General features: G+C 44.3%; 1 protein-coding gene across 3 annotated transcripts in view; it reads right to left on the reverse strand.

Annotated features, from left to right (window-relative positions):
• Positions 1-19580, reverse strand: part of LMX1B (LIM homeobox transcription factor 1 beta) — a 153498-nt gene extending 133918 nt beyond the window's left edge. The window contains exons 1-2 of one of the 3 annotated variants that reach the window (XM_053375015.1): positions 19046-19580; positions 16231-16417 (exon numbers count right to left, since the gene is read on the reverse strand). In XM_053375015.1, the coding sequence (XP_053230990.1) occupies positions 16231-16417; positions 19046-19184 (326 nt within the window). In that variant the 5' untranslated portion in view covers positions 19185-19580. The remainder of the gene's footprint in view (positions 1-16230; positions 16418-19045) is intronic. The other 2 variants (XM_053375014.1, XM_053375013.1) reach the window with 2 other exon arrangements.
• Positions 19581-21141: the final 1561 nt, after the last annotated feature.

The raw sequence follows: 21141 nt of genomic DNA on the forward strand, positions 1-21141 counted from the left end.
CCCGCCCACTTTCTCTTCTGGCCCCACCCATCACTGGCATGTAGTCCCTGGAAGGACGCCCCTAAAGAAATAAAGCCTCTGGGATAGGGCAGGAAGATTTCCTACCCCCTGATCTAAGGAAACGAAAAGCTAGAATGAACTATGGAAGTTCCAGAATTGAATTTAGAAGTTCTACTCAAAGCAGGAATCAGGGAAACAGGACAGAGCAAATCCGGGAAGCAATAAAGAAATGTAAAACAGGGGAAATCCCCAAAGTAACTCACAGAGACTTATACGTAAAGGTATGATTGATGATCTGCATCTAAACTAATTCTACCAGAGAAGGCTGAATTGCAAGGTTGCTATGGAAGAGATGCCCCATAACTAATCTTTGCTTGAAGAAGTATTAAGGCTTGCATGCATGCATGCATACACACACACACACACACACTTTGGAGTTTAATACATTTAATGTTTTTTGAGGTTTAATGCTTTTTGTTTTGTTTTTTGGTTAAGAATGGAGCTGCTTTCAAATTGGGTGACTGGAAGGAGAGAACCTAAAGGCAAAGTAAATTAAAAGTATTATTTTGACTAAGGAAACTTAAGCAAGACCCATTAGGAAGTGCTGTCAGTTCCAGATTGAAATATATTAAGGAAGTCAACGCCAAGCACAAAGTCCTTATAAACCGCTACATCCCATGCAGTTCAAGTCAAACAGCTGAGCCTTCATTGCCCTGTCAATTACACCTTACTAGGGAAATTGCACAAACTTGGTCAGACTTTTATCTGTTGGTGGGGGGTGACGGAGGTTGGGGGGTAGGAGAGAGAGAAAGGTGGGTTCTTCTGGAGACTTCAGGTCAAGGCTAGGCTTTCAAAAGGTCTAATGTTAACAAATAAACATTTAAAGCAAAGAGGGAGAGAATTCTATAGGCCTCCAAGGAGCAGATGTGTGTTATTTTTGGCCTCAAATGACACCCATCATACACGGGCAAGAAACATGGTCACCAGCAGACTGATTCCGCAGCAAGCAAGACCCACTTAACATCCTGCAAAAAGCTTCCTGAAAACACACACGATTCTCTCCTCACCATCTATGAACTCTCTTTCCTCCATTACTGCAACAGCAACAGATGGAAGTGTGATTCCAGTCCTTTCTCCCTATTTGAAAATAATGGAAGTTCCATAAACTGAATAGAGTGGCAGGTACGTCCAGGCTGCAGAGAAGAAGTCCCCAGAAATTGAGCAGCTGTGATGAAAACCACACAGTTAGAGAATGGGGGGGGGGGTTATTCAGCACATGGTTAAACTACGGCACTCGCTCCCACAGGAGGTAATGTTGCTCACCAACCTAGTTTCCTTTAAAAGGAGATTAGATAAACTCATAGAGGACAAGACTATCACTGTTTGCATGTGAGAATGCATGAGAAGTTGTTATGTGTGTTATTTACAAATAAGAAAAGAATTGCACAAAGCAACCCAGACACAGTGGGTTGTATCCAATGCTATTTCAGCTCAAGAGTAGACCCATACGAAACAATGGACATAAACATAGTAGAACTTGCTTGGATGCAACATTACTCACCCAACAGCCCAGGCAAAAAAATAAATAAATTTAAAAATGTATAAACATTATTTCCCCAAGAAATATGGCAAATTTTTCACACAGCAACAGCTAAATTGGATGATCCCGGTGCTAAACGCCAACAAGGCGCCTTGTTCTCATTCTCTAGGATTTGGAGCCCGATCCCTTTTGCACCTTAAACAGGAATAGGTTTTTAGAAGGCATCTTCCTTGCTAGAGGAACTCTGCTGCTACCTTGATTTCTGCCTGTCTTGTGAGACCCAGGCATTGCTGAGCATAAAAGGCAACGCCTCGGTTTAATGCAAACTCTCTTTTAAGATTCTCCAAGTTGGGAGTTACAAAACGACATACCGTTACCAAACAGAAGAGAGAGACGGGGGGGGGGGGAGAGAAAGAGAGCTGCAATGTTTATGTAACCCAGAACATTTCAATCGCTCCAAGAGAAACAGAAAAGGGCTTGATGGAGCAGAGAGGAAGGAACGGCCTAATGTTAAACTAATGTTAAGGAATTGGGTGCTTTAGGCTCCGAGAAGTAAGTCCTGTTGAATTCAGTAGGGTTTACTCCTGCGTAAGTGGGATTAGGGTGGCAGTCTTGCCTAATGTTAAACTAATGTTAAGGAATTGGGTGCTTTAGGCTCCGAGAAGTAAGTCCTGTTGAATTCAGTAGGGTTTACTCCTGCGTAAGTGGGATTAGGGTGGCAGTCTTGCCTAATGTTAAACTAATGTTAAGGAATTGGGTGCTTTAGGCTCCGAGAAGTAAGTCCTGTTGAATTCAGTAGGGTTTACTCCTGCGTAAGTGGGATTAGCGTGGCAGTCTTGGTCACCAGCAGGGATCCAGACCACGCTGGATTACAGAGCTGATGAAGCATGTTCTTGAGAACACCAGCAAAGCAGTGGCATTGGGGGTGGGGGGGAATGAGAACTTTTCTTTTTGGAAAGAATTTGAAATTTGATATTAAAACGAAAAAGCATCCAAGTAGTTACCATGAGAAAAATCAGGACTTTGTTAGACTTTCTTACACTCCACTCTTCTCCCATTTTCCTGGTCTCTTTTTTAATCTTTATCCCCTTCCTAAATGGGGGGGGGGGTTTGCCCGATTAACGTAATTCCAAATAATGCAAGGAAATCGGATCCTGTCAGGTGTTGCAACAAATCTGTGTTATGCTTTACTTTAAAACTTTATTTTACAGTTTAGTATTGTCTTTATTTTGAATTACTTGGGGGGGCACCATAATATTTTCAGTGCTTGGGACCTCTGATCCAGGCATTCCAACCATAATAATAATAATAATAATAATAATAATAATAATAATTTATTATTTGTACCCCGCCCATCTGGCTGGGCCTCCCCAGCCACCCTGGGCGGCTTCCAACAAAGATTAAAAATACATTAATACTTTAGCAGGGACTGCCCCTGTTCTCCAGGATTCCAGAAAAACACAAAAGAAACAAACCTAATTTGCTATTTGGGGAGTTCCTATTTCAAATTACACACACACACACACACACTTTGGCCCCACTCAGCTGAATAAGCAAGAGGGCACACAAACCAGGTTAGCTTCACAAAATATTGGAGTCAGCAAAGGAATATAAGGTGCCATCTAAAGAGCTCCTTCCTTTAAGACCATTTAACTGCAGTGTCTAAAATGGCCTCAATGATAGGCACATATACCCATTACATCAGAGCTGGAGAACCTCAGGCCCAAGGCTTAATGCAGTCCTAACTAGCTCCCAGAAGTCTCCCCAGGCCACACACCCTTTCTCTAGGCTAAACCACTGTCAAACAGTTTTCTATTTTATTTTTTTATTACTATCTTCATTAGGAAGGTTCTCTGAATGTTTAAGCAAAATCTGCTTCTTTGCAAGTAGGAAAGCGGGAGGGAGAAATTCCATTTTTGTTTGCATTTAAAGGCAAAATTGCACAAGTAGTGCTTTTTTAAAACAACACATGAACTGAAACACAGCCATCCTTCAAAACCTGCCGTCTCCAAATTTTGCAAGGTGTTTTTCTCTGTGTAAAAGAATGCATCTACCGGGGTAAAAAATGTGCAAAAAACTGCATAATGTTCATGAAAATATCATGCAAGAAAGTGCATCATTTTAGGGGATATTGCTTTGCCACAAAAAAAAATTGTTAGGTGAATTGCACGTGAACATGTATATAACAGGAGAATTTTGCACAAAGATGCAGATTAGTTTTCACAAAGGCCTTTTTAAAAAAAAGGGAATTGCAGACTGTTGAGAAAATGTGGAGAACTAAATTTAAGACATGGTAGGGAATGAGAAAAGGAGAAAAACTGAAAATGATACATTTGCCCTAATTTTGGGTTGCCCCCCACTGGTTCTTGACCCACCCTCAAAACAGGCTGCTCCATCTTTGGGGCAACCGACCCTTCAGACATTTGAAGATAGCAAACATATCCCCTCTTAAGCTTCTCTTCTCCATTTTGTTACCACTTCTCTTGCTCAGCAGGTTCCCATGAACAGAAAAAGCCTCTCTCAGACCATGAGCCCAACCCATAAACCATGTTTTGGCAGAGCAAAGAAACACTAGGATCTGAAATATCCTTGACTGGAAGTATAAGGTTTAAAATGGCGGCACTTAGAATTGGCAAGGATAGTAAACAGTGAAAATTCCAAAGAAGCTGGCTTAACTGGTTTATAGGCTAGGCCCCTAGTCAAAAATATTGGTGACACAGGCAGAATGACTAAATGTCTAAAAGCCTGCTCATTTCTCCTCGTGTCTCCAAGGTCTGAGGCAGCAGTGCTTCTGAACATCAGCTGCTGGAAGCCACAGTAATAGAATCATAGAGTCGGAAGTACCCACAAGGATCATCTAGTCCTACCCCCTGCAATGCAGGAATATTTTGCCCAACATGGGGCTCGAACCCACGATCCTAAGAGCCTCATGCTCTACTCCCTGAGCTATGCAGATAGAGAGAGGGCTCTTGAGCTCGGCTCCTGCTTGCCGGTTTCCCACAGGCATCTGGTTGGCCACTGTGAGAACAGAATGCTGGACCAGGTGGGCCACTGGCCTCATCCAGCAGCCAGGCTCTTCGAATGTTCTTATGCTTCAGTTACAAAAAAGAATTAAAGGCTTCAGGTTATATCCAACTTAATTTATATTTAGACCCACTGAAAGTAATGAACCTAAGTTAGCCATGTCCATTCATTCCAATGGGTCTATTCTGAGGAGGATTTGCACTGGCTGTAACCGTTAATACGGTTTATAGACTGAATATTCTCACAGTCTGTTTATTTGCTCAATAGAGGCAATTCAATAACAGTTCTTTTGATAATTATATATTTACTTCAACGTAAGCAGTTTTTTAAAAAGAAAAATGCATAATTGAGCAAAGGTACTTCCAAGTAAATATAAATGAGATCAGATGAGCTTTTTGCTGCTGTTGCTGCTGCTGCTGCTGCTTTTTTATATAAGAAAAAAACCTCAGCTGTTAAAGCCTCTAAACAATGAATAGTTGTTTGGATCTTAGAAGAATTTTGGATCTTGGAGGATATATTTTTGTAATGTAAGTCTTAACTGATATGTGAAAAATGACAAGCTGATCCATTATTTGTACATTAAATGTACACTTGTACATTTGCAATCCAAACCATGCCTACTCAGAAGTAAGTCATACTGAATTCAATGGGGCTTACTCTCAAATAAGTGGGGTTAGGATTGTGGCCTTTATGAGACCTATGTCACAAAGCAGTAAGCAAGGTTTAGAGTTTTGCATATCTGGCAGCTGGGACACAGTTTTTCAAGCATCAATACTCAAGGAAGTTCATTTTGCCAGTAGATACAGGATAGCCGCTAGCTAGACCCTGGAGGTAGGTGTTAGTAAAGTCACTCCTGCTTGGCCTTCAAGTGAATCTAATTCCACATGGGGATGAGGGGGGAGGATTCAATTCAGTTTGCAAACCTAATTTGCACTTTCTGAAATGATACAAAACCCAAAATGCAGCCAGCCTTCAAGCTTTGCACTGCTCTGAATTTTGCAACACAGTTCTCCAGCCAAATATTGTGTACAAGGGGCAAGGTGTGTGGTGTGTTTTTTAAAAAATCAGATTTGGGGAAATAACATACAAAAATTCATTCTATGTTGAGAAACCACTTTGCAAAAAAAAAAAGTGTGCATTAGGTAAAATTGCGTAGAGACATGTGTGCACCAGGAGAAATTCATAACAAAATGCTGATGAATTTTCATGAGGACTTTTTAAAAAATTCACACACTGATGTGGAAATGTGGAGAACTGAATTTAAGATTGAAAAAATGAAAAACAGAGAAGCCTAATGTCTAATGTCCTCTAATGTCATGTCACCGTTGCTTGCAGTTTCTTAGAAGAGTCTTGGGTTCAAAATCCAAGGGATGAAATACTGCAGGCCTGATCCAGTATACGGTGCATGCAATGACCATCTCTTTGAGCAGACAGACTTTGGCAAGCACAATCCATCCCATACCCAAGAACAGAGCACCCTACCTTCACTTGCAGCCTCCTGTACCGTGCGCACAAGCCCTTGATCTGGGATTGATACTATCTGAGAATCTCACAGATGTGGGAGTGAAATTCGGGTGATAAATTGTGTTTTTCATACACCTTTGATCTCGCCACCTGCATTCCATTCGCCAGCATTCCAAACAGCTCCCAATAACTGGCTTCATTATTTCGAAAAGGAGCCCATTCAAGGAGGTTTCGTTTTGTACCACCACCCGCTTTTTTTATGAAAAGGAAGAAAATGTAATAATCTCTTGCCTCTCTTAAAATTATCTAGGTGCGGGGGAGGTTATTCTGGCAGAAAAGTTTGAGAATTCAAGGATTAGCAGGCCAGCACATTTCCCTGGATAGACATGCTGGCTAAATTCCAGCTTATTTACAGTGAGATCCTAAGTGTGTTTACCATCCCCACATTTAATTCAGTGGTGCTTCCTTTCTTCCTAGCAAGCCTGCACTGGGTTGGCAGCCTAGGCATTCAAATAAATATATACTATAAGGTTGCTTTATCACCCAGCCAACAAGAAAAAGGATTATATTCTTTTTTTATTATTAAAAACAGAGAAAAGCTACTGAACAATTGTTTATAAAACATATAAATTTCCTCTACGTTTGAGCCGTGAGCTTTTTCCATGTGGGATTCAAGGTAATTACAGATCCTGCCTGATCTTAAGCAGATGAACGTAGAATTTCAGCTTGTCAATTTCAACGGAAAATGCTCTAAGTTAAGGTGTGATGCAGATGCATACTTTGGCCTAATTAAGGAACACTGTTAAAAGGTAGATTACATGAAAGCTGGAACTCTACCTCCAGCTCTTATACAGTGATTATAAAACTAGGTCATGAATCCTACTGGTTTCTGCAGAACCTATTTCTGTGTAAGGAGTGCAGAACATCAGCATCATACACCAGTTCTAAACATACCATACACAGAAGCAAGTGCCTTTGGTTTTGATGGAAATTTGTCTTTGCTGCTTAAGTGGCCATCTTAATCAACCACAGCTTTAGTTGATTGATCGACCATTTAAGCCCACAGCCATAGCTGTGAGGTGATGACAAGCTTATCTCTTCATCTGCCTTCCCCAACCTGGTGCCCTCCAGATGTTTTTGGACTACAGCTCACACCAACCCCAAACTGTACCATTACTTGACACCATCTTAACTGCAAAAGGCACTTTTGTAAAAATTGTGCTCATGTAACAACTAGCTGAAGCGTGCCACGATCCACCCACTGACTCCTACTGATTACTCCAGACAATAGATTGCAGGAGAATACGCACACACCTACCTTACTTCTGAATAAGGAAGTGCAAGACAGCTAGGCCCATGCATGAACATTCAAGATTGTGAAAATGAGAGGTACAACTCCCTCAGCTTAATAGGGTCCAGGGGATAGGCATAGATTCTCATTGTCCCATAGGCTTCAATTTCTTCTTCATTACAGCAGATAGAAAGCTCACCACTTGTTCTAAATGGAGCCCAGCCTCTATGGAACTTCCATTTTTACAAACCAGATCAATGTGATTGAATGTGGACTGGAAAATACGACAGCATTTTAAAGTCTAACACCTTCTTGTTTTTCCTAATGACGTAAAAGTCAGGAAATAAACCCTAGTACTGGGGCGCTGGTAGGTTTTCCTTTAAAAAAGTATGTTTAATAGCACAGTTTTCGGGGGGTTTTTTCCTTTTCATTTAAAGAACTTTTCAGAGGAAAGGGGAACAAATTGATTTACTGTGTCTTTTCACCCGCACCCCCTCTCCTTCATTCCCTCTTCCTTCTCCTGCTTGTATTTTCTGCTGTCGGTCTGCAGAAGCAGGCTCAGCGGGCTACCTTGTCATGTCAAACGAGGTGCTGTGATCTAACAAAAGGCCATCATGTTGATATCTTTTTATTCCTGCCCGGCCTTGCATAGCATTGCACCAAACTCTCCCCCCACCACCACCTCTGCTGCCTCCCTGCCATTGCAACCTTATCCAATTGGGAAAGCTTTGACAATATCTGAAGAGAACTCAGGTTGTTGTTGTTGTTGTTGCTCCTTGAATGGAGTTTGTGTACTTTGTATATAGGTTACATTATTTTACATTATTTTACCTACATACAAATTCTTTTCCAGTTTGCAGGGGTGCATCCACTGTTACATTTACTAAAACAAATTTTAAAATGTAGTCATTGCTAACCATACCAAACAGAACATTTAACAGCCCTGGTGAATTACACACACACACACACACACACACACACACACACACAAGTATCACTCTGTCCTTCAAATGTTCATAAATTTGGTCTGCGATCCTAAACGCATGCATATATTTTAATATTTTTTCTCCATTGCTACATACACACACAATCATTTGTTTTCTGGATGCCACTTTCCATAGTAAGCTACGCTCATAGTTACTCACAACATCAGTAAGTTTTACACAACCCGCTAATAGTTAAAAGATAATGACAAAATGTAAACAGTCATATCAAGAATAAACTAATGAAAACATCTTATATTAACGTTACAATTAAACAATCCACTGATAATGTAAAGTAACCTCTGATAATAAAAATGCAAGTAAGTAATTAAGAAAGTACGCAACTGCAAAAATATTGCATCGCTGAAAATCTCTGTATACTCTCACACACCAGCACATACTAGCCACCCCATACAGGTAATTATCAAAACTCATTTGTGTCTTTCAAATCTTCAGAAATTTAGGTAGCAATCATAAACAGATGTCCTGTTGGACGCATTCGGACTTAACTACCGAATAATCACACAGGACTGCATTGCTCATCTGTGATCATTTTCATTCTTGTGAGACTATAAATAATTATAGTAAATGTCTAAAAATGGTAAATACTAGTACACACACACACTCCTATCAGGGTAGGGCTGTTATTCAAATTCCAGTGGATTAATCACCAATGTTTAGATGAAACAAATTTTAAAAGTTGGTCTCCTTTCTGACCATTGTATGCATCTGTACAATATGAATTTTGCTATTTGATAATTTATATGTTATGCCCTCTGTTCCTCTTATAGCCTATAGCTAATGTGGAAATACACGGGATGTAAATAAATTCACACCACCGTCACTTCAGTATGGGATGCCTTTTTGCAAGGAAGCTTGTGCCAATTCGCAAACCAATCCAACCACATTGTTGTAAAGAGAAGCCAGCCATCCTATTCAACCCCACTTGCAGTAACACACCAGACCAAAAACCTACAAAACAATTGTACATTTAACTCAAGTCTCACCAGTTAAAATTCACACACACACACACACACACCAACAAATTAATCACTTTAAAAGCCCCATTATTTAGTAGATTGACATGTACAGCTCCCATTTGAGATATTTTCCCGAAGGAAATCTAAGCTTTTGTTCCAGTTTTGACTTCTCTGGTTTTTTCCTAGCAACTTCATAATCTAATATTCTATGCTTATTTTTTTTTAGAATGTTAATTAATCATATTCCACCTTTTCCCCATGCAAAAAATAAAAAAATCCTTTCGGAGAACAAAATAAGAATGATACTGTATACATCTTGAACCTTTCATTATTCCTAAAGTGTGACTGTTATTCAAATGGGAGTAAAAATATGAAAAAGGATTGTGGAAATCTACAAATAATTATTCTGCCATGGACCTGAAACCAACAGGGTTTGGTCGGGGGGTGGGAAATATATTACTGACATACCAAGTGTCTTCTCTGTTTACAATTGAGGCATTCTGTCAGATATCTTAAGACTCTCAGAACAGGGTTCCATTCAAATCAGTAGGGCTAAAGGAAATGTCACTTAAGAGCTGAACTTCAATGCTGTGTAAACTTTCTTTAGCTTACAGGTCCAGGACAGAAGCACCCATCTGAAATAACACATTTGGGGTGTCACTCTGAAATAAAAGGACATTAATCTCCAACCATACAACTCTGGCAATATTTATACATCGCATGTCTCGTTAACAGATTACTACACAGTTTCCATGGTGAGGGATTTTGGGGCTGTCGCTATGAAATGCACATAGCTTTCCTCCCCCCACCCAACCAAGCTTCACTTCAGGATCTTTGAGGGAACCTTCTGAACGTTAGACAAAAGGTGATGTACAACAAGAGATGTCGCCTTTTGTCAGCTCCTAGACTACTTGTGGAGTCCTATTATGTCGCGACGATTGAAGGGAGCATGTTCTACCCCACTCTGGGCACAAAGAGGGTCCTAAATTTTAGTGACAAGCGTGAAGTGGAAGAGAGGGAAAGAGAAAGAAAACGGGGGGGGGGGGGAGAAAATCAGCTCCAAGGCAAAAAAAAAAGACCCCAACAACCTACATCCTGACATACAGATTGTGCACGGAACAAATGGTGTGAGATGTCCAAGAAAGACAATTGCTCATATTTTGAGCTTTAAGGCTTCATCCTAATACAGGGCACTTGACAGAACAACAAGATCTCTGCCCCAAGGTGATTACAAAGTGAAGCAAAAAAACAACCAAGAGGGCGATGATTTAAAAAGAGCTATCCATTGACTACACATAGTCACAGTGACTTTCTAGGTGTAACTATTTGCTTTGCTTCTGGAAGAGTCACAGCACCCAGTTCTTGCTGAGTATTTGTAGTTGAGTTTAGAGCCTTAACTTGCAGAGAATTGCTAAATAAAAGGAGTCTCTCTTCCCCCCCCCAACTCACACACTTCAAGTCACAAGAAATGTAATCTCAGAAGCATCAACCTCTCCACCCAATTCATCTATAATTACTTTAAAATAAGGAAGTCATCTTCACTCTAAGTAAGGAGCCCTAAAAGTGTCACCTTTGCACAGGTAGATGATAGACGGCCAGAGAAACAGGCAGGCAGGCAGACAAAGACAGGTCTGCTGTGCACTAGTAGCAACAAAGTTCTTAGGCCATGAAAAGGATCACAACATACATTCTGAAAAATATACAACTGTTTTGGCCATGTAAGTGTGGATGGAACATAAAGGGGGTATTTGTACCTTGTTGGTTTCACACACACATACACTTAATTGCCTGTACAGGTACTCAGAAGCTGAAACTGCACTCCTGAAATGATATCTCAAGTATTTTAACGGGTTTCACTACTACCCTTTATCTATCTGCTCAGAGGGTCTGTGTTTCAAGACCAAACCCAGCTAATTTCATCTCTTGGTTTCTCTCTTATTTACTCACCTGTAAAACCAGTAGTCTACAATATGGGATACTTTGCCTTCACCCTGGGATTGGGGAGTGAGGCCTGAAACACCAAGACGGAAGCTATCCTAGTCTTTAAAGCCATATTTTTCAGACAGTTCGGAAGACTTTTGCCCTTACTGCCATGAGGACTAGGACCTTATACCTCAAGTCCAAAATGCAATAGTTTGACACGCTTCCATCACCACCTTCCATGAATTTTCAAAAAGCAAGTTCTAGTTTCACAGCCAGGCAGGTTGCCTCTTGATTCCGTGGTTTCAACCCCCAGCAGTTTCAAGAAAGGTGTTATGATTCTCTCCTGTGTTATACAATTGTGTTTGTGTGCTTTATGTAAAGATGGATGAAATTACTTCTAGTTTTATGAAGTGCAGACCTAGGCTAATGTAAGTCCATTTGGCTGAGTTAAATGTGATATTCCTTTCTCTGAGCACCTTCTTTGCTCACTTTTCTTTAAGGTGCATACAGATAAACGGTTACCCTTCACAGTTACAATTCCCAGTACTCTCAAACTACAATTCTCAATATTCAGGGGCATCCATTAAATGTATTGCTATGCATATAAGGCTACCTTAAGAGCAAGAGTCCATTTCAATTGGGGGAGCAAACAGATTGTGGCTTCACCCCTAAAGGTGGCCCTTCGCGGAGGTGCTGCCACTCTTCCCCACCGACTTCCCAATCCTCAGCTCCAAAATCTTAGCCTCCCCGTCCCCTCATTCCCCTAAGGCAGAAAGGAGTCGCGGCCTTCATCGCCAGCTCTCCAAGCGAGGCCTAGAAGCGGGAGAACCGTGCGCTCCTCTCTACGGACGCCGTTTATTTTGAACGAGGCGCTCAAGACTCGCAGCCCGGACCTGGCAGGCAGGGACGAGGGTGGGAGTCTGAGGCTCCCCATAGAACTTGGTGGGACCCAGAAGAGAAGCGCCAGCCGCTGCGCCCTGGGTCCGCCGGTATTTTCTTTTCCGGCCCAGCCATTTTTGGCGGGTGCGTAAAGGAAAAATAGACGGCTTCTCTTTCCGAGCCTGTCTCAAGGCCTTACGGGCTTGGCTTACTTGAGGTCCCTGCTTCTCGATATTATCCGTTTTCCTTCGTCACTGTGCTGCTAAGCCTTTTTCGCAGTCCAAATTCCCGGGCGAGCGTGTCTGCGCGCTCACGGGCAGTGCCAGAAAGCCCCCTCGGAGGGCAACCGGCCCTTTGGCCCTAGTAGGAGAGAGACGCGATCCGACAGCCAACGGGCGCTCCGGCAGACGCTAAGCGTCCAGAGTACTCGCCTGTGCTGGAAAAACAAAACAAAACGGGAAGGCCGTTTCCTCGAAGTGCTACTCCTGGGTTGCTTCGGAGAGACACCCGCCCCAGAGGGTGACCTGCGGAGTTGGCCGTCGGGGGAGAATGGTGACTTCTCTCCGGGGCTAATAACCACAGTCACCCCCCGTGTTGAGAGTAGCACTCATGGCTTGGCCTCTCTTTTCTCTGAAGCCAGTGTTTATTTTACTTTACTTTTCCAAAAAAAAAAAGGAAAATAATGAGAAAACAACTGGTTGTGCCTTCGACTACCTGGTTTAATTTTGGCACGTGCGCTTTCGTGGACAGACCAAATGCATTCTAAAGGCTGCAGTTCTAACACGACTTACCTGTCTGGGAATAAGCCCCATTGAGGCTCACTTCCGAGTAGACGTGGAGATGGGCTGGACCTGTCAATGAAACTCACGCCCCGTCCAATAATCCTGGGAACTGTAGTTTTAAAGGGTGCTGGAAACTATAGCTCTGTGAAGGGTGAACTATGGCTCCCATGATTCTTGGGGTTGGGGGAGCGTGCTTTAAGTGCATGGTGTCTACGCAGCCCAGGACGCCCCCCCTCCCGGGAACAGGGCTATCTGCCACACACACACCCGGGGGGAAACAAAAAGTGAGGGGATAGAAAACCTTGAATGAGAATGAAAGCGAAAGGCCAGTGAAAAGGAGAAAACGGTGCGCGCGCATCCAATTGTTAGCCCTACTCAGAACAGAGCAATTGAAATTGATGGGCATGATTAACTGAGCCCCATTCATTCCAATGAGTCTTCTCTGAGTAGGACTTAGTTGGAGGCAACTCTGGAGGAGAAAAAGAAGAGGGAAGGAGAGAGCGAAGTAGAGCCTCTGTGTTGGGGGATTTCTGGGCGCTGGAGACCCGCCGTTGCTGCCGCTCTCTAAAGCAGCGAGGCAGCCGTTGTTAGCCGGGCCTACGACAGCAGCTGGGAGGAAGGAGCTATGAAGCCGGGGCCGGCCCCTGTAGCGGCTTGTCTTGCCCGGAGGTGCTCCGAGGCAGCAGGGCTGGTTCCCCCAGCGCAACCACCCGCTTCTCTTTCACTTTCTACCCGTCTTGAGCAAAACTCGCGCCGGTTTCAACCGTGCTGTTTACAAAGCCCAAAGTTTGCTCCGAGTCCGTTTTGATTCTTATTTTATTTTAACCGAAGTCTGCAGGACTCGCCTCTGCTTCAGCCGAAGGGTTGCAAAGCCTATCTCTCTGAAAATTCAATGAATGAAGTCTGAACTGGATTTAATCCGAATTGTTCCGACTCGCAGTCCACGATCGCCTTCGGGCTCCGGCTCGGCAGAACTCAACTGGGCGAATCTAGTGATGCTGGCGCTTCAAAGCGTTCTAATTTTGAATCCGGATTAGCCCGGTTGGTTTCCGTGATGCGGACCCGACTTTGGCCAGTTTATTTTCAAGTTAAGACCCCTTTACAATCCTAGGTAATGAGAGCGAGCCTGCTCCTGCTTACTCAGAAGTAAGTGCAACTGTTTCAAATGGGACTTACTCTCAGGTAAACGTAGATAGGATTGCAGACTTAGATTTGCAGCCCCATGTAAAATGATGGGGCTTTAAAAAAAAACTAAGAAAATAAATGCAGTATTGTAAAATCAGTAAAATCCAGTAAAATATGGGGGTTGTTTTATTAAGAAATCTTAGTGAGTAAATCGTCTATGCCTTTGTTCTCTCATCTACCTCGGAGGGGTATATTGTCTGTTCACCTCTTATAAAAGTGGGGGGGTGAGGAAATATGACGCTCCCTGTCTTTCAGTATCTCTTCTCTTACTCTCCGATCTTGAAACTAAGAAAACTTCTCCACACCCAAAGACACGCTCGCCGCCTTTCCCGCATTATCTCCAGCCTCCAACAGCTCCCTGTCCGAAAAGCCCTCTGGAGTAACCGGCAACTCAGTTTACTCGGGAGTAAATTGCAGCGTGTGCTGCTGGGGCTTCTTCTGAGGTAAGTATGCAAAAGGACAGCCTAAATATCACTTAATCTGATTTGTGACACGATGTCTATATAAATACAATACGAACACAGAAACATATACGGTGGCGCCAACTTGAATAAAATATTGGGGGGCCCGGCGCTCCTAAATATTTTTCGGGGGGCGAAGAAGTCTAGGCCCCTTAGAGTTGGCGCCTATGCGCGCGCACACACACACACATATAAACACACATACGTACATACAAACACATAGGCACAAACTTCCTCAGTATTTCGATATCATACTATATTGCACGATCTCTTAGCAGATAATCATTATATATAATTATCTCCCCTCCCAGCTTCCAAATGGGAAAAAGGAATACTTTCAGTCTTTAAATTACTCCCAACCACAAAATTAGGATTTGTTAGAAATGTTTTGCTAGATTTTCTCTCCCACTTTAAGTATTTTACAATATCTCCTTCCACCGAGTTCCCACCAAAGTAGTTTAGCTAATCTTACAGTAATGGAATATATGCACGCAAACTTTAAATTCTGAAGCCCAACCCCCAATCATCAAATCAGTAATATTAAGGAAGGGACTTTGCAAACATCGTTTGGTTTTTAATTGCTGGTATAAAATTTCCCACCACTGGAATTTTTTTAAAGCGAGTGTTGTTTATATGCATTTTTTTATTTTTTAATAAAGTAGGTAATCGGAAAACAAATATTATTCCATTCTGCAAGACAAACAAGTAGCCATTCAACGTTTCTGCATCTTCAAAAGAGGCCGCAGGAAAATTAAAATCATGAAGTAAAAAGCAAAATAGGTGTTTGTGTGGAAAAATTAGGGGTTATTTCCTTTGCAAATGTCGTTATAAAGAAATAACGAGGGGGATGACCCGCTCTAGAGTCAGTGGGGTCGAATTCAGAGGGATTTACTCCCAAGAAAAGTGTGGCGCAAAATCAAATTCGGTTGCAATCATTTAGATTTGTTAATTGCTCAGTGAAAGGGAAGGTGGAATCCAGACCAACCCAAGACTAAATTAAAATGACTAAATCTTTAAAAGGGGGGGAACGTATTTTCATGGATCGTCGTTATAAATTTGGGAGTGTGTCTCAGCTGAGCATAGTGGGACCCGTTAGAAAGGAAGGTTTGTTACAAAACGTGGGAAGGGAAATTCATCTTTATTACAAAAAGGGTTCACTTCGAAGTCAAACCAGTTTCGGACCTCAAATGGGAAACGATGCTAGGGATGTCTCCGCAACCTAATCCTTATCTTAGTGATTCAGATCACTAACATGCGCTTTTCTGATCGGCCACAGACTTAGCTGAAAGTTATCGAAAGAAACTCCTGCACTGGAAAGAGCAAGAGCCGGCGCCTCGCATTCCTAGTATAACCCCCCCCCAAAAAAAACACACCCCACATACATCCCTCTGACGCAAGGATAAAACTTCTCTTAATGGTGCGACAAAGGTTCTAAAGAAAAGTGGAAGGCGCGCGGAGATTGTGGGGCGAATGACCTTTAACTTTGATTGCTTGACACTATCTTCCAAAGCCAGGTTTTATTAGGTGCACCCCCAAACTGAGAATGATCCCCCCGCCCCAAATAAATACTAGCATAAACAAGATTGTTTTGGGATTGATTTTTTAAAAAAATATGCTTGCTTGGATCGGAAAACACATTGCTTCGCATGGTCGTGCACATACTGTTCCGACGTGCAAAAGGAGAGAGCCTAATTTGGAGGGTGGCTGCGCCCACTTACTGTTGGTAGTCTTGCTTGCAATAAAGCTTGCGGTCCCGAAAGTAGCAGCTGGTGGTCAGCGCTTGTTGACACACGGCGCACTGGAGACATTCTTCGTGCCAAGAGGATTCGTTGACGCGCATCAGGAAGCGGTCCGAGATGGGCCGCTGGCACCCTTCGCAGACCGCCTGGTGCTGACAGTCTGACCCTGGAGAGGAAGGGAAGGAAGAGGTGGGGAGACGAAGTAGCAGAGAGAGAGAACGTAAAAGATGGAGTGAATTTTGGAAGTGGAATAAAAGAATACATTGAAAGCGTTTTCACACACACCAAGAATAATGGGAACTGTAGTTTCCCTTTCACAGAGCTACAGTTCCCAGCACCTTTAACAATTTACGGTTCGCAGGGGTGGGGGACGGGGCGGGGGAGAAAGGGGCCCAAATGGATGGTGCAGCTTTCACAAAGGACCATGTCAATATCGTTACACAATCGCAGTCACGTTCACAAGAGCAAGAGTCTCAGGCAAGAGCAAAGACTGCTATTAAAAGTGTTGCTTTTTAATTTTTCATTCACCTACTGTTTGGGTTGCCAAGACGTTGTTTCTCACTGTTTTAAAACACATTTAAATCACATTCCAAGCCGCCCTGCCCCACATAAAAAGAATTATGGGAACTGTAGTTTACCCCTCACCGAGCTATAGTTCCTAACATAGAAAAAGCATGCTTCACATGTATGGCGTTTACGCGGCCAAATTTTATTTGCTATTTGGGTGGCTCGTTGTTGCTGCAAGAGGGTGTATGAGGGGAAAGGAGTGGCACAGTGAGAGACGAGCATCTGATTACTCGGAAGTAAGCGCCACTGAGTTTAACAATCCCTAAGCCCAGAGTTGCAACTGGGCCTTTGCGTGTTAAGAGCAAAAGCAAACAAAAACGAACCCTTCACTTTCTATAGTGCAGCGCGGTTCCGAATTCTATTTTTAATCATTCTGTTTTTCACGCTGGGGTGGCTTGTGCAATGCGGAGCGAGGTGTACAGGATTGCGTCCGAAGCTGGGAATGACGGTGGTGAGGATATTTACACACACGTTTTGATATACAACTGACTTGTTCACGAATGCAAGCGAAAGCACGTGTCTGTGTCCTTGCAACAGATTCCCACACTCCTAGAATGGCATAATTCATCAGCTTGCTTTGGTATTAAAAGCAGAGTCTATATGTACTAATATTACCTAATATTAATACTCTGTGTGTGTGTCATTAAAATAATGATGATGATGATTCAAGTGTGTATGCGTGGGGGTGGGGGGAATCAAATCCTAGCCCCAGGATTAGCAAAAGCGGCGGATTGGGGGTGGGGTGGGGATCAATCAAAAGTATTACCCGGCCAACTGTTAGGAAGTTAAAATTGAGACTAATCCAACATGCTGCTTGGATCCTTTCTTCTTGCCTCTTTTGCTAAATATATAGACATTTGTTTTGCTATATGGTATTACTGCGATTAGAAAAGCAGAAACACAGATACGTGGAGCACCTTAAAGGATAATTGATTGATTAGGGCATCAAACTTTCGTCGGCTCAGACTGCAATCCTTGCCTGACCTACTTGGAAGGAAGTCCTACTGAATTCAGTGGCGCTTACTCCCAGGTCAGTGGGCTTGCAAGCTAAAGGAGTGCCTTCAGTCCACAGATCAGCACAAACTACAAAAAGTGGTGACGGGAGGGGGGGTGTAATTATTAAGTAAACAGGAGTGTTATGCAGTCAGGAGATGCGAGGGGACCCCTGTCCCATTTGGAAGTTTCTCCTTTTTTTTCTTTTTGAAGCCTCAGTTCCACACTCTGCAAGTCCCAGCAGAGACAATCCAATAAAACTTGCTTCAAAATGCAAGAGAACATTATATTTCAAAGAGAAACAAGGGACATAAAAAATAAATTGAAACAGAGGGTTCAGTGCTGTTGGTTCATTTTCCAAGATGACTCAAGTAAAATCGAATATGTTCCGGAACATTGTTAAAAGGGGTAGGGAAGAGATTTTTGTCCTACGGGTTAATATTTGGGGGGTGGGGAAGTATGAGTGTAAATTAATCTTCTGTGTGTCTGTGTTTTAGTGAAGCAACAAAGCTAAATCAGAGCAGGGACTTCTCTTGGGTTGTGGCAAATCCCCATTCCGACGTGCGTGAACACAAAGCTGCAGATGCGTGTATCTTTCAGTCTCAAAAGGATTATTCAGTCGGAAGATTGGCAAAGGCATCTTAAAAGTAGCGCCTCCCCCCCCCCCCCTTCTGGAGGTTGGCCGGCGGCATCTTCGCTTCAAAGTTTTGCAACTTGAGATTTATTTATATATCCCTTTGTAACAAATACGAGTCTTAAAAAAGCATGTTACAGCCACGTTATGTACACCTAGCACCCCCTCCGCGAATAAAATAAATATATCAAGGCGGGGAAATCTAAATCCTAGCCTCAGATTGTCAAAGAAAAGTGGCTATATTTAAAATCATTATTAATAATAGTAGCAATTTTTAAAATCAAGCCAGATCGTGTCACAATCCCACACAGGGCATTAAATAAAGAAAAGACCCCTTCAGCCCCTTAAAGGCAAATCGATGCCTTTTCTAGGATCGGCCTGAAAACGACTTACAGGACTCCGCGTTTACACGGGAAGCCGTCACCGCTTGCCGTCCTGACAGCACCGGTTTGTTTCCAAGTACAGTATTTGAAGCAAGAGTACAGCGGACTCAGGATCGGGGGCCCGTGACTTTCCCCGAGTAAACTAGTATTCTAGGCTTTTCCTCTTTTTTAGGGGAGGGGAGTTGAACTTTGCGCGGTGAAAGCGAAGTCGACTCACCTAGCAAGACTCCTAAAGTTGCGGGACCCGATCGCAGCGGGTGATCCTCCATTTTAATTCCGTCCAGCATCTTGGAGCAGTCAGTGGAGCCCCGGTTGAAACAGCTTTCCAGCGACTCGGGGCCCGTCGCTACGTCCATGGGGCGAAGGCTGGCTGCGGAGGCGAAGCGGGAGAAGAGGGGGGGAGGCGGTTAGTGTCCGCTCCTGCCGGGATCAGGACCGCTGCGTCGCGGGGCAGAGGAGGCGAGCGCTGCCGAGACAAGCCGGGAGCCCATCGGCAGTCAGAGCATCGCGCCCCGACAGCAGAGAGGCAGGGTGGGTCACCTGTAGGCTAGGGGGCGCCTCCTTAGCCCTTCTCGAGCCGGAGGGGGCGGCGAGGCCCTCCCCGGAGCAAGGGGATCCCCGGCACGGCATGCAATCGCGGGCAGAAGCTCTCCCCCGGAGCGCTTCCACGCCACAGTGCCATGCAAGAGTCCCGAGCCAGGAGACGCTCCGTTTAGAAGCGGAGGAAAAAAACGGCGGCGGAGGAACACACCCACCCCGCCAGCCGCCTCACCACCGCCACCTCCTCCTCCCCCTCCCTTTTCCAAAAAGCGGAGGGGGGACTTGCTGACATTTGAACTCCCAATTGGTGCTCCTAATATCCCTGCGCCGCGGTGAGGCGGTTTTCCTCGACGTCAAATAGTGCCGTCGCTTGCTCGCGGGGGGGAAAATGGGGGGAGAGAGACGATTAAAATAAATAAAGGGGGGAGAGAGAAGAAAGTAAGATGGGAGGGAAAGAAAAGCAAGCCCCCTTCTTTTTTTTCCGCTGCCATTCCACCCCGGATCATGATGGGAAAGGATTCCAGCCAGGTGTAGATTAGAAGCGGAGTTTGCCCAGGTAACCAGTTTGTAGTGAGAGGATAGAGAGAATGGAGGGGTCGACAGGGAAGGGAGGGGGCTGCTGGCATCCTGGAACACTTAGTGTCAGTGAGTGGACGGGATGATGAAATAAAGGAAAGGAAATAAAGAAAATCGGGTGAGGGGACCTACTTACAGAAAAGTTGAAAAAAGAAACTGAGGAAGGGCTGGACATTGGGGGGGGCGGATTTGCCAATCGGTCGGTGGACGGAATTCATGAGATCTAGGAACTTGCTGAAAGGGGCTGATTGAATGGGGAGGAAAGCAAAGTTGCTGGCACGCCACCCATCTTAGGCAGAATGACCCTGCGCCCCAAATGCCTCCCACCCAGCCCCAACGTTGGAAGCCTGCAGAAGCCGGCGGGCCCCCTTCACGCCCAGCTGGGAGGTAGGTACTCGGCGTCTTCTTGGGACCTTCCGGGGCTCGTTTGAGGTTTCTAAGTTCCAGGGTCCCCTTCTTCCGGGACGCTGCCACCTGCGTGCTATCCGGGGATACGAGGTGGGAAGGGTGGGGAAGGAATGCTGTGGCTGGATTGGGTCCGGGAGTGTGGGAAGGGTAGGGGTAGTAGCTGGAGAGGCAGATCACAGGGAGAGGTGTCAAGCGTGCAAGCTGGCCACCGGCCGTGCCACCAGGGCTGATCTTACTATAGCATGGCACCGGCGTTGGCAAGCGGGCGCAGGGGGCTGGATGCGGTTACATCCGCCCCGTCTCCTCTCTCTCCCCCCCCCACTCTCCGCCTCCCTCCCATAGAAGCCCTTGTTCCTGACACCCACCAGGCTTTTCTGTGTTGTTGTCTGGGGCATAAAAGAAAGGGACGGCCGCGTTTGCACCTGGCGAGAGGCCCCGGGAGAAAGGTAAGGAGCTGGTAGACAATACACACACACACACACACACACAGAGAGAGAGAGAGAGAGAGAGAGAGAGAGAGAGACAGACAGACAGACAGACAGACAGACAGACAGACAGACAGACAGACAGAGGAAGTAATACATGCTTCTATTTCTCAGATCCCAAATAGCGGAGTCTGATCGTTCCCGGTAACCCAAAAGGAAGCTTGCGTCCTGTACAGCGCCATATATTTAAAGTACATTTGAATCACATTTTCACCCTTGGCCCAAAGAACCCTGAGAACTGAGTTATTTAAGCGTTCTGGGAAGTGTAGGTCTGTGAAAGGTACAGTTCCCAGGATTCAGCGTG

Source organism: Podarcis raffonei, chromosome Z, assembly GCF_027172205.1.
Source record: "Podarcis raffonei isolate rPodRaf1 chromosome Z, rPodRaf1.pri, whole genome shotgun sequence".
Classification (NCBI taxonomy): Eukaryota; Metazoa; Chordata; class Lepidosauria; order Squamata; family Lacertidae; genus Podarcis; species Podarcis raffonei.